The 12,929-nt window shown below is 38.0% G+C and overlaps 1 protein-coding gene across 1 annotated transcript in view; it reads right to left on the reverse strand.

Moving 5' to 3' along the window:
* The window catches only part of LOC134537373 (uncharacterized), a 57,130-nt gene that overhangs the window by 12,553 nt on the left and 31,648 nt on the right, over positions 1–12,929 (reverse strand). Inside the window, exon 7 of the mRNA XM_063377735.1 lies at positions 9,166–9,329. Coding sequence (XP_063233805.1) covers positions 9,166–9,329 — 164 coding nt within the window. The remainder of the gene's footprint in view (positions 1–9,165; positions 9,330–12,929) is intronic.

A 12,929-nucleotide genomic window follows, 5' to 3' on the forward strand; every position in this document is an offset into this window, starting at 1 on the left:
ATGAATAAACTTACGTTTCCAACATAGCACACCAATAGTAGTATGATGCGAGACCAATACAGCTGATGGGACACTATTTAATAAAATCAAATTACCTTCATATGACAATACATATCTGTAAACAATTACTCAGTTTTCGATAAATTTTATTTCATTGTTATCTGGTATTTAATTATCAGAGTACAGGTGGATTAACCAATCTCACATTTGTGTGCTGCTGGATTATTTTGTTGCATGGTACTTCCCAAAGGTCCAAAACCCTGACGGTATCCATCCAACCGTACATGTATTTTAGTTTGAGTAAACAAAAGTTAATTAAAAAGAAAGATAACATAAGATGAACTGAATGGGATTTCTTTTTTTAAACCAGCAGCAATATAAATACAAAAACCAGTAGTGAATGCTTGCCTAAAATTCCCTGTCATTAAACAATTTACAATAAACAATAGCCATGCATTGTCTCACTATAAAAAACATTCTTAATTTTTCAATTAATGTCTTTTAGTGCCATAAAAAATTCCACATTGTTAGGATTTGAATGTATATGTTTATCTTTGTTTATATGTGATTGGTAACAGTGGCGCACTGGGCGCAAGAAAAGGCAGTAGTTAATAGTATGGCGGCCGTATGTTGTTGTATAATAAAGGAAAAGAAGTAAAGACTAAGTTTTCTTAAATTATGATCACCTTTAAAGGCTAACTTTAACAGGGCCCAGTCACCGTAAATCGCACATATTATAATGAAGGGGCACATTAAATGTGGCAAGTGTTTATAATATGTAGTAAAATCGCCTGCAAAGAAGAAGCAACGGCGCACAAGATGGCTACAGGTACACAGCAAACGGTCCTGCCCATTCTCTCAGATAACAGTGGATTCGGGAATTGGAAATTCCGAGTAAGGTTAGTTTTGGATGAGAAGCAACTACCACAAACGACTGAAACGAAGCACGAAGACATCAATGAAGAAAAAGAAAAAAAGGAATTCCTCATCAAAGATACAAAAGCAAAATCGGTCATAGTGCAACTTTGTTCGCGACTTGGAAAATGCAGGGGCCGAATTGGACGAAACAGACAAGATTTGTCACCTACTGATAACAATGGGGGAAAATTACAGCACAGTTGTAACTGCTATTGAAACTATGAAACAAGACTTAACTATGGACTTTGTCAAGTGCCGACTTTTGGAAGAAGAAATTAAAAAGGAACAAACGAACCATGAAACCTTTCCAAGCAGTGAAGTGACATTTAAGATCACATGTTATGGGTGTGGAAAAGTAGGTCACAGGAAGGCTGATTGCTGGCACAACAGACAAAGATCAAGAAAAGGGAGAGAACCAGAAGCAAAGTATATAAAAAAAAATATGCTAACCCAAGAGAATCACCTGCATACCAAGCTGACATCTCATTCACAGCCTATAGAAGTGAGGTTATGAACGGGGAAAACATATTCATTCTGGACTCAGGTGCTACAAATCATCTTGTCATGGAGAGTTTGGAAGCGTACATGACTGACATAAAACTGTTGCCTCATAGTGTTGTGATCAAAACCACTAATGGGAATGAAATGACTGCTACGAAAGCAGGAAAATTTGTGGGTGGCTATGGCCGTGGAAATATCTTCCTCAAAACTTTGATAGTACCAGGCTTACAGAATAATCTGATACCTGTAAGCAAATTGATACAGAAAAATCTGACTGTTGTCTTCAGTAAGGAAAAGGTGACAATTCAAGGAGATGGTGTAACCATTGAGTGTGCAAACCGAAATACTTAAAGGATTATCAAACATAAAAGGTTTAAGGACCATGGTTGTGAATTTCAACAGTATCTTCATGGGGCAAGCTTCACAGTAGAAACAGATCACTTGCCTTTGTTGGCAATATTCAAGAAACCATTAAATGACTGTCCCTTACGGTTACAACGAATTAGACTGCGATTACAGCAGTATAATTTTACTTTGAAATTTGTGCCAGGGAAAACAGCTCATTGTTGCAGATGCATTGTCAAGACTGGGAGTACCCAAAGATTATAATCTAGATTAAGGTCAGGACGTAGAAGCTCATGTGGGAATGGTGATAGAGAAATTACCGGTATCACAAACTAGATTAAAAGAATTGATTGAGCAAATAAATAAAGATGAGGAACAAAACATATTGTTTTATCTTTAGATGCATCCAGTCATAGCTTGGGAGCTGTAATTTTGCAAAACAATTTACCAGTTGTATACGCAAATAAGTCACTGAATCAAGCAGAACAAAACTATGCACAGATAGAAAAGGAAACACTAGCAATTGTGTTTGGTTGTGAAAAGTTGTCACTTGCAGTGGGAGAGTTTGTACCAAACCGAAATACTTAAAGGATTATCAAACATACAAGGTTTATGGACCTGGAAGTAGGGTTACCAGACGTCCGGCAAAAGGAGGAATTGTCCTCCTTTTTATGTATTTTTTTGCGTCCGGCCGGATTTTCCTTAATGCTCCAAAATGTCCTGCTTTTTTATAAAGTGAGATAATTCCTGCAGTTACACTCTGAGTAAAACGCAGGGTGTGCGCTAATGAGCTGTCCGCAGTCACCCCACTAGTAAGTAGTTCTATGACAGCTTGACAGGTAGCAGCACATGCAGAAGCGCGTGTTTTTAATAAGCTGTACATGCGTAGTTTGTCTGATTCTTTATACTGAAACTGTATTAAAAGCCAAAACATTGTAAAATATCGTACTCCATTGTAATTAATTCATGGCTTTTTAAATATATATATATATATATATATATTGTCCTCCTTTTTAGTGAAATGGCCCTCCTTTTGCGAGGTGAATGTCCTCCTTTTTTGTTATCAGTGTCTGGTAACCCTACCTGGAAGGGAAAGGGAGATGTAAAGAATTATAATTATGTTGGTAGTGATGTGAAGATATATGTAGCTGAAAAGTTGTCAACAGTGATTGTGAAAAGATGGCTAATAAAGATGTTTGTAGTTAAAGCGTGTATTTTAAAAATAGGCTTAGTCAATGAATCGTGATCACAATATGCTGCAATAACTAAAGTGTCATTATAATGCCTATTAAATATTGAGTTATTACAACCTTGAGTGTGCAAAATGGCACTGTAATCTTTTCTTTCTACAGTTAAATCCAGTATCAACAGAGAACACTTATGCAAGCCAAGAATCAACACAAGATCATCTCTGGTACAGAAGACTTGGTCATCTAAACAGACTTGGCCTACAGGCATTCAACCTACCATTCAGCAAGGAGAAATGCCCTCAGTGTCTAGAAGGAAAAGCAAGACGACTACCCTTCAAGGAAAATGGTAGCTCTACCAAGTGCATAGGGGAACTCATACAATCTGATATAAGTGGACCTGTCAAGACACCAACCAGAGAAGGTGAGCAATATTTCCAAGTAATAATTGATGATTTTTCTCATTTCACAACTGTGTACCAACTGAAAAACAAAAATGAGGCCGAACAAAATGTTATGGACTACATAAAGAATGTAAAAACTCAGAATGGAGTTAAGACCAAAAGAATCAGACTTGACAATGGGGGAGAATTCACCTCAAAAACATTCAAAATATACTGTGCTGACAAAGGGATCAACATTGAATGCATCACCTCATACACACCACAACAAAACTCCATGGCAGAGAGGATGAACCTAACCTTAATGAATAAGGTGAGGACAAAATTTGCAGAGACGGACCTTCCACGTGCCCTTTGGGGAGAATCAGTGCGTACATCAGCCTACAAGCTAAACAGATCCCCAACAAATGCTCTACAAAGCAAGACCTCAGCCTCAGTTTCATTTGGCACGAATGACTTGTCCAAACTAAAGGTATTTGGCTCACATGCATATATGCTAAAACTACCACAAGAAAACAAACTAGAACCAAGGGCGAAACATATGATAATGGTAGGATATTCAGGTTGACGTCAGCCGGGGCTTCGCCCCATGAGCCTAGTCAGTCTCCGTTTCCCTAACATCCTCCTTCCCTTCCCTGGCATTTGTACCGCCATGTACGTAGTCGTGTGTTTGAATTGCGCGCCACGAACTACCACAAGAGGGCGCTTAGAAGCAGTGCGGCGACCCCCTAATTTGCTAAGTTTAATGTTAATTGTAAACCTTTTGTTTTCATTCATTTTTGCCCCAGTGTTTGTGCAGTTTACTCATGTATTCTTTAATTTAAATATCATGTTACTTGAAAGAACTACAGACGTTGCCCGGGCGGACCCGAATAGGCACGGACTTGGACGAGGGTAGGAATGTTTTTATATAAACTCTCAATAATTACGTAAATATTAATGTACTTTAAATTGCCAGTAATTTTTATATATTTATTAATGTAATCTATGATTTACGTAACTTTCGCCGGGGCACGGAATCGCAGAATGTTGTAACGGTAATTGTGTTCGGCGCGAAGGGTGCCATGTTGCCACCTGCAAGCGATGAGCTCAGCCCAGTCCATCTTCGTCACTGACCGAGAGCAGACGCGCCAGCACCCCGGGGACCTCAACCGTTGTGAACCACTGATCAAGTAATTCTGTATCTTAATTAATTCTTAAATCTCTTTCGTCCGTCATTCCTCGGGGCAGCTCTTGGTCGGCGGGCTGCATTAATAATTAATTGTCTCAGTCGAGTTTTTTAACCATTGTGTACTAAGCATACTTTATAGCATGGCCACGTGTGTGGACCATGCATTCACTTAAGCCGATTCGTGCCTCAGGCTTTTTAACCGTGTAAAGTGTAACGTGCGTAGAGGGAAGCGTGTTCGTGAAATTAAATCTGGGTATAAGTAAAACCTGAGTACTTTATTTAACCACGTGGTGAGTGAGCCTACTTAGCCTAGGAGTGTGGCGTGCCCGACACCTAGAGCGGGCCAGGTCTGGATCTAGATAGGGTAGAAAGGGCTGGTAACTCGTCCCCACCTGGGCTACGTCACGCCCTGAGAGAGATACTCCGCCGGGTCCACGTGCCCACTCACGTGGTGGCGCCCACTAACTTTCTCCGATAATTTCACCACAACACCGTACGCCCTCAAGGTGGTGGATATCGTTTGTGGAACCCGAAAGAAAGATCGGATTGTCATGTCAAGAGATGCAAGCTTTGATGAATCAAAAGTAAGACTAAGTGGCAATAGTATGACTGGGCATCCAGAGACAATTTTTATCAAGGAAGCAGAAAATCCAAACCCAAGGGAAAAAAAGCAGAAATAAAATTAGACATAAAAGAAAAGGAGACAGATGAAAGAAGAAAGCAATGCCCAACACTGGAACACTGTGAAGAAAGTGATGAAGACTTCATTGGTTTTGAACACACAGAAGGCAAAGAAAACTGGAGGAGGAATCCTAAAAGAACTGTTAAGAAACCTTATCATCTACAATAATATGATTTGTACATGGCATACTGCCTATGCACTGGAGAACCACAAGATTATGAAGAGGCTACACAACTGGGAAATGGATAGAACGAATCCATCGGAAGTGAAATACAAGCCCTGGAACAACATGAAACATGGACTCCATCAGCACTACCCCTAGGAGAAAAAGTAATTGAAACCAAATGGATATTCAAAACTAAACAAGACAGATCGAAGAAAGCTAGATTGGTCGCAAAAGGATTTCAAGAGGAGACAACAACTAATTTTTATTCAACGGTGGTAAGACTATCAACCATAATACTCCTGATATCTGTTGCCATTTCAAGAAATTGTGAGATTACACAACTGGACGTTCCAACAGCCTTCCTGAATGGGTACCTGGATGAAGACATATACATCAACACACCTGAAGGAGTTAATTTGCCAGACAAAGTGCTCAAGCTACAGAGAAGTCTGTACAGTCTAAGGACTGCACCTAGAAAATGGAATAAGAGATTCCACAGCTTCATGGAGTCACACGACATGAAGAGATCAGCAAGTGACTTTTGCCTATACATTGGCGAAAAGGTTTGTCTTATTATTTGGGTGGACGACATGCTCATAACAGGAGAAAACACAGAAGTAAGAAATCTAATTCAACTTCTACAGGCTGAGTTCAAAACCAAAGACCTGGGAATTTTAAGTGAATTTTTAGGCATTACGATTATAAGGGAAAGGGATCAAGTGAAATTTTCACAGAGTAGTTTTATTACCAGGATTCTTACCAATTTCAACATGATACTCTGCAAAGGAGCCAATACTCCTATGATAAATGACTTCCAGGTTGACACAAAAGCACCTGTTTACGAAAAGCTTAAGTATCATCAACTCATTGGCTCACTTATGTATGTTGCAACTGCAAATAGGCCTGACATAGCCTATTCTGTTTGCTATCTCAGTAGATTTTTGAACAAACCTACTGAACAATTGTGGAAAGCCGGGAAAAGAGTCCTTAGATATTTGCAGCAAACTCAAGACATGTGTCTAACTTTCCAGCCTAGCTCATATGAACACTTAACATGCTATAGTGATTCTGAATGGGCAGGTGATAAGCTGGATCGGAAAAGTGTAAGTGGGAGTGTAATTCTTCACGGCAACAACACAATCTTATGGACATCAAGGAAAAATGGCAGAATACATTGTGTGTGCAACAGCAGCAAGTGATTTGGTGTATCTCCAGGGAGTGCTGAGAGACTTCATGCCCACACCAAGCGCACCCACTCTCTTCACAGACAGTCAAAGTGCCATAGACATGGCCCAATGCTTCGAAAACAGTAGGCACTCACGCCATATTGACATTAAATTTCACTATTTAAAAGATCTAGTAGATAAGAAAATAATTCATGTGGACTATGTAAACACCGAAAATAAGCAGCAGATACCATGACGAAGCCTCTATGCCAACTGAAGTTTGAACACTGTAGAAATTGGTTAAATGTTAAATAATTCAATCCTAAGCAAGTGAAACAGTAAATTTAACTTACATTGTAGTTGATACATGTTTAAGCAGGGTTGTTAGGATTTTAATGTATAGGTTTATCTTTGTTTGTTTATATGTGATTGGTAACAGTGGCGCAATGGGCGCAAATAAAAGGCAGTAGTTAATAGTATGGCGGCCGTATGTTAATGTATAATAAAGGAAGAGAAGTAAAGACTAAGTTTTCTTAAATTATGATCACCTTTAAAGGCTAAATTTAACACACATGTGCTAAAAAGTCTCATTAAAAAATGTGTTTGTTATGATATTACAAACATTTCTTTGCAGTTCAAGCAGTTGGTATTTTTTGGTGTGTGTAGTAGCACCCATACTCTAAATAAATCAAGCTTTTGTTCTTATCTAACTTTATTGTGATGGCGTTATATTTATTTACGATGTATTGAATTCAAGAACGTTATTAAATCACAGGATATTTAAGCTTGATATGTACGACTGGTACACACAGCCTAGAAATGATGAGAGTTCAGAGTATGTAGTACTATGACAAGTGAAAAGAGTACTCGTGGATTTTCAGGTTATGGCAGACTTTCATTTTCAGTAATATTGGCAGAAAATTAACAAGTGTATTGTGAATAGGCAGAAACGCAAATTCAGCCAAATACCCTCAAAATCGACTTCTGCAGATTCGTATCGGCACAGCTCTAATTGTAATATTAAATTACATGCTACTGAATAAACTAGATATAGAATATCAGCGTAAATGAACTTTATAGATACAGGTAGGTACTGAACCTTGCACAGTGTTTATTCATGCTCTACCACCCCACAGTTTTAACTTGATGCAAGCAGAGACGTAACTGGTATAACAATGCATACAGTGGTGAGAGGGGAGGCAGCCGGCAGGCAGAGAGCGCCATGAGATGGTGAGCAGTTTCACAGATGCAGACGTTTACGTCTCTTATTGCCACTGAGAATTCTCAGCGTTGACATGCCTCTTAAAATGCAGGAATCACTGCCAGAAGGTTTAGGGTGGGTCCAACTGGTGAGTACCTTAAATTCTGACCACAATTACACTACAAAGATATAGTTTTAAAAAGACAAATTTTGTGATTAGTGTTAGGGTCAGAAGAGTGTATATGCAGTTACAAGGCAACTTACAAACATAAAAATCTTAAGTATTTTTTAAATGAATTTTATAGACGTAAAAGTCTTCCAGTGTCCAGATGGCAACCTCCAAAAATGAATACTCCAGGATGTAGAACATGTCAGTATTGTACATTTAACACTACTTTTGCACAAATGTTCATAGCCCTAAACAATAATTATAAAATAACATTATTGACTCTACAAACAACAATAAAAATCATTCAGTACGACAACTCCAGCTATGTAATTTTACAGAAAATAGCATTGAGGAGAAGCCTGAAAGCAAAGTAACATGCAAGATTTAGGCATATGCATTGATATAATAATAATAATAATAATAATAATAATAATCTATATTGATGCATCTAATATTCAACAGGTTGTATTACACTATTGAATAAAAACCAATACACATTCCTTCATGTACATATAGTACATACTAACTGCATTATAACGGGTAACCCTTACTTTATAAGCAGGCAACTGTTTGGCACCTCAGTCAAGAATATCCTGAGATTATAAAACTGTCAATCTCCCCACCCCCTATGCCCATTTGCACCCCATATCCTTAACATGCTTACACTGAGTGGCTTGCAGAACCCACAAATACAATATCTTAATTTTCCAGAGCTCTCATAATGTTTCTCACATACATTTACATATTTCAACACATTCAAATAAATATTTGTTCGCTGTCAAAAAAATTAACACATTCACTTGATTAATACTAACAGAACATAGCTTTGTCTTACAGATTCTTCACCGTCAGGTCAAAAGTGTTAACACACTAATGAAAAGCATGGAAAGTAGATACAAAACAATGTTTCTAAACATCACACCTAAGATACAATCACATGCAAAAAATTTTTATATAGATAATATTATACAATTCTGCTCAAATAAACAGTACAAAAGCATTGTGGCATTCTAAAGAATGAAATAAAATCCAATATGCGCTGCATACTGGCAGGTTAAAGATAGTAAGATAGTGCATATCCAATCATTTAATATTAATTCCTTGATGGAAAGAAAATTCCCTGAATACATATACCCTGATTTCATTATAACTTTAAAATTCCCAGGCTGACATTTCAGTTTTCCCAAATGCTAGTCACCCTGGGACAGCTCAAACTCTACTGTCCTACAGTAAATGCATAGTGTAGCTACTACCTCACCTGTTAAACGAGACTTCAGGTGCACATCGGTAACAGTTCTGTACTTGGACGGTGACTGCTGGTTCTCTGTTTCAAGCTGCAAGACCAATTCTAGGGATGAGAAGAGAAACTGGAAGACCCATTCTTCCTCATCCATTTTCTTTATGGTCCATACACAATCTTCACTGTATATAGAAAAAAAAACCCAACCAATATACGGTACATTCATATCACAACTAAATTTTAAACACCACAAACATAAATTTTTTTTTTATATATCATTGCTTTTTCCCAGTAGGTGGAGAAGTTAAAAAATTCACACCTTTACATTCTTAATGCAAAAATTTAAATATTGTCTTTATGGAAGCATGCATAGTATGAAATATTTTGTAACATAAACCACAATAATAGTATTATTTTCAAAGCATTTTTTTTTTTAAGAGAAGCTGCTCAAGTACAATATTTACTCATAGACACCATCAAAATTTCAAGCAAATCTTTCTTCTGATACTAAGGTTACACTAAATGAAAAAGTTTATCTACAAATATAAGATGCACTTAAATTTAAGTAACACATTTATTTGTAACAGGATGCTAACTATGATGGATCAATTCTTTACATAGTTTACCAACTTCACAGTGCTACACAGCACGTTTCTGCACAGGATGTTGTGCCGCCAATAAGCATTTTTCGGCACAATTGTAAATTTGAATTTTTGAATTATTATTTTAGCAGTAATTTTGTAAATAAAACTCAAACTTTTTCCACTCACTGAACACTCCCACTTAATCTTTGTCAGACTAGTTCCCCAATTCGTTCCCAGCACCGTATCTGATTTTTGTCAACCCTCTGTAAGGGTAGCATTCAGGCTCTTCTTATCCTCGCTTCGGCGCACGTCTGGTCACTGCTGCCGTGATCAGGATTGCTTGTGGCTGCAGGTTTACAGGGCAACCAGTTTCTCTGAGGTGAGCACTCCAAGGCATTCTCACGAGTCATTTCACCAAACCCACAGTCACGTCTCCTGGCTCAGTAGAGCTCCGTTCCCACTGCCCCTGCAAATTTACCCCCCCCCCCCCTCTTTCCTCTTTTCCACGAATCACCGCCCAGAGCATTGACTGGTGCTTAACCCCGGCCAGTGATGGCCTATCTCAAGGTCTGGACACAAGTGTTTGAATGTACCGCCCCTGACCTCTAGTGGCAAATTTAGCAACTACTCCAAGCGATTGTCAAGCTCAGCCTGCCCCCTGGCGACTCACGCAACAAACATCTGCCTGTTCTTTCCCGAGCCAGTAGAGTGCTACACCAATCTCCTCCATAAGCCCCATACTTTTTAAGTAGTCTCGTGCAATATGTATGAGTTGACTTCTCGGTTTCAGGCACTCCCCAGTAGATCGTGCTGTGATCGGGCACTAAAACCAACATCAAGATATTGAAGACAGTATTTCTCGATCCCTCACTTGGAAGTCTTCGGAATCTTTCGGTCCTGAAGCCCCCTTCCTTTTTAAATCAAGTTCCTGTTTTAATTAAGCGTCACACCGACCCCCCAGGGACTTCTTGAAGCTACATCAGACGGACTACTTCGATTCTCAGCTAGAACTCATAAAGATTCACCATCGAAACACCCACTAGGATGTAGTCATCTCATCAAGGGATGTTTTCGCTAAGTTTTTAGATAGTAATTAGTCAGTCTGTGTTTCAATGAAGAAACTTTTATATTTAAATAAATATAAATTTTAATAAATTGTGTCCGCATCCACCGTGCTTGTTTCGGTCAGGATCTTGCGCGCATCCCGGCAGGACCCCTTCTGAGCACAAGGACAGCACCCTGTTTTGGTGAATTTTTGACACCCTCTTTCTCTTCCCGAAAATCCCCGTTTTTGTGGGCATTTTTGCCCGTTTAATGACTGGCTGTAGAGCAGGTCTAATTCTTTTGGATTTGGCTTGTTCACAGACAGGGTTCAAGAATTGGTATCCCAGAACCGGAATCCAAGAATCAGTTTCCAAGAATTGGTATCCCAGAGTCCCAGAGCCGGCGCCGAAATTGTGGCCAAATGCTCTTCGTCTTCGGTAACTGGAAACTACTGAGGCGCCACCTGGCAGCCCAGCTACAGTATGATGTATTACTCCCAAACAACAAGTTCCAAATATACGACTCCCAAATTCCCCGCGACTTCTACAGCGTGCCAGTGCTATGCCATTTCTAAGTGCCAGCTAATTGTACTATATATGTGATAACTGAAGTGGGAAGTGCAGGACTTTAATTACGCTAAGTGCTAATAATTATTACTCTAGGATTTTTTTTTATTTTAACAATGTTGTAAGGCACTTCTTAATAATTTGGCACAGGCCGGCCCTATTATATAAATTTTAACTTATAAAGGTATTAACCTATATTATAAATTGTAACTTCTAATGTATTAGTCCAATTATATATTTTAAGTGATTAACTCCATTACCAAACCAACTTATCAATTAGCAAGATAATGTTTTGTTTACTTTTGTTCAATTAACTATGATAGAAAAATAAATAGAGGCACAGTTATAGGCGAACATGCATTTTGTTATTTATTCTTTTGAAACTAAAGATCCACAGTCTCCCAAAATGTTTCCAGGGAGACATTTACGTTACACCAATATAGAGACAAAGATTGTAACAATTTACTTGTGGACACTTAAATTAACTTAGGTGCTTCAAACTCAAGTAAAGATGGGTTGTTCTTCGACATGACAATTACTCATGTCTTTTTTGAAATCAACACAAGCATCACATAGTGCACATGTGATTATCAGTGTTTTACCTCAAAGTGACAATCGTCTAACCACATCTTGAGGTACTATCTTGCTAAATAACCTGTTCTATACTATTTATACTTACATAAATATTGATGAGTTTTCCTGCAAACATGGGCAGTCATTAATATTGTAAGTCACATTTTTTTTAATCTAAATAAATAATCATGTCTTAAATATTGAATGGAATCTGTGAATATAAGAAACCATCAACTAAGCCATTCTCAATTTTCTGAGCTAACAATAATAAAAACAAAAAGATTTAGAATAGAGAATATTTTGTAATTAAATTCAAATATAACTATGAATAAAAATACATCATGTTATGTACACAAATGTACAGCAGTATTTGTAAAAAATTTAATTATTTTCCTTTCATTGTAGAGAATTTTTTTAAAAATAATTTCATGCATTCCAAAAATACAAATTGTGGCAGAGGGGAGGAATTTTGGTGTGAATTATTCTTTTCTTTACCTTGCCAGGCTAGCAACTAGAAAGTTAAAGTATGTATTAAGTTCTTCACCTTCACTTTTTACATTAACACTTTCAATTAATCAAGAGTTTAAATATAACAAGTACCATTTTTACCTGCAGATGGGTCACAAATTTTATGCAGATTTTTAGTGTCAAAATATGGACTGCGACCTATAGGCAAATTTTGGGTTAAAAACAATAATATTGTACTGTGTGGTTAAATATGTGCATAATTATCTAACCTATGTTGGTTTTTAATAAATATAACTCCACGAGTAAGTATAAATTGTTAAATCAAAATATTTCAGCAGTCACGTGAGGCTCCACGAACAGCGCAGTTATTGTGTATGTGCGTGTCTGCCGCCCGACCTGTCACAGTCGGCAAGTGACGCATCTGCTGCTGCGAGGGCAAGGAGGGGAAAAGAGAGGAAAATCTAAAAATAAACCAGCCAGAGAGAGTGAGTGTGTGTGTGTGTGTGTGCATATGTTTGCGCATGCGTGACGCCATATGTCAGTGTTG

Source organism: Bacillus rossius, chromosome 1 (assembly GCF_032445375.1).
Source record: "Bacillus rossius redtenbacheri isolate Brsri chromosome 1, Brsri_v3, whole genome shotgun sequence".
Classification (NCBI taxonomy): domain Eukaryota; kingdom Metazoa; phylum Arthropoda; class Insecta; order Phasmatodea; family Bacillidae; genus Bacillus; species Bacillus rossius.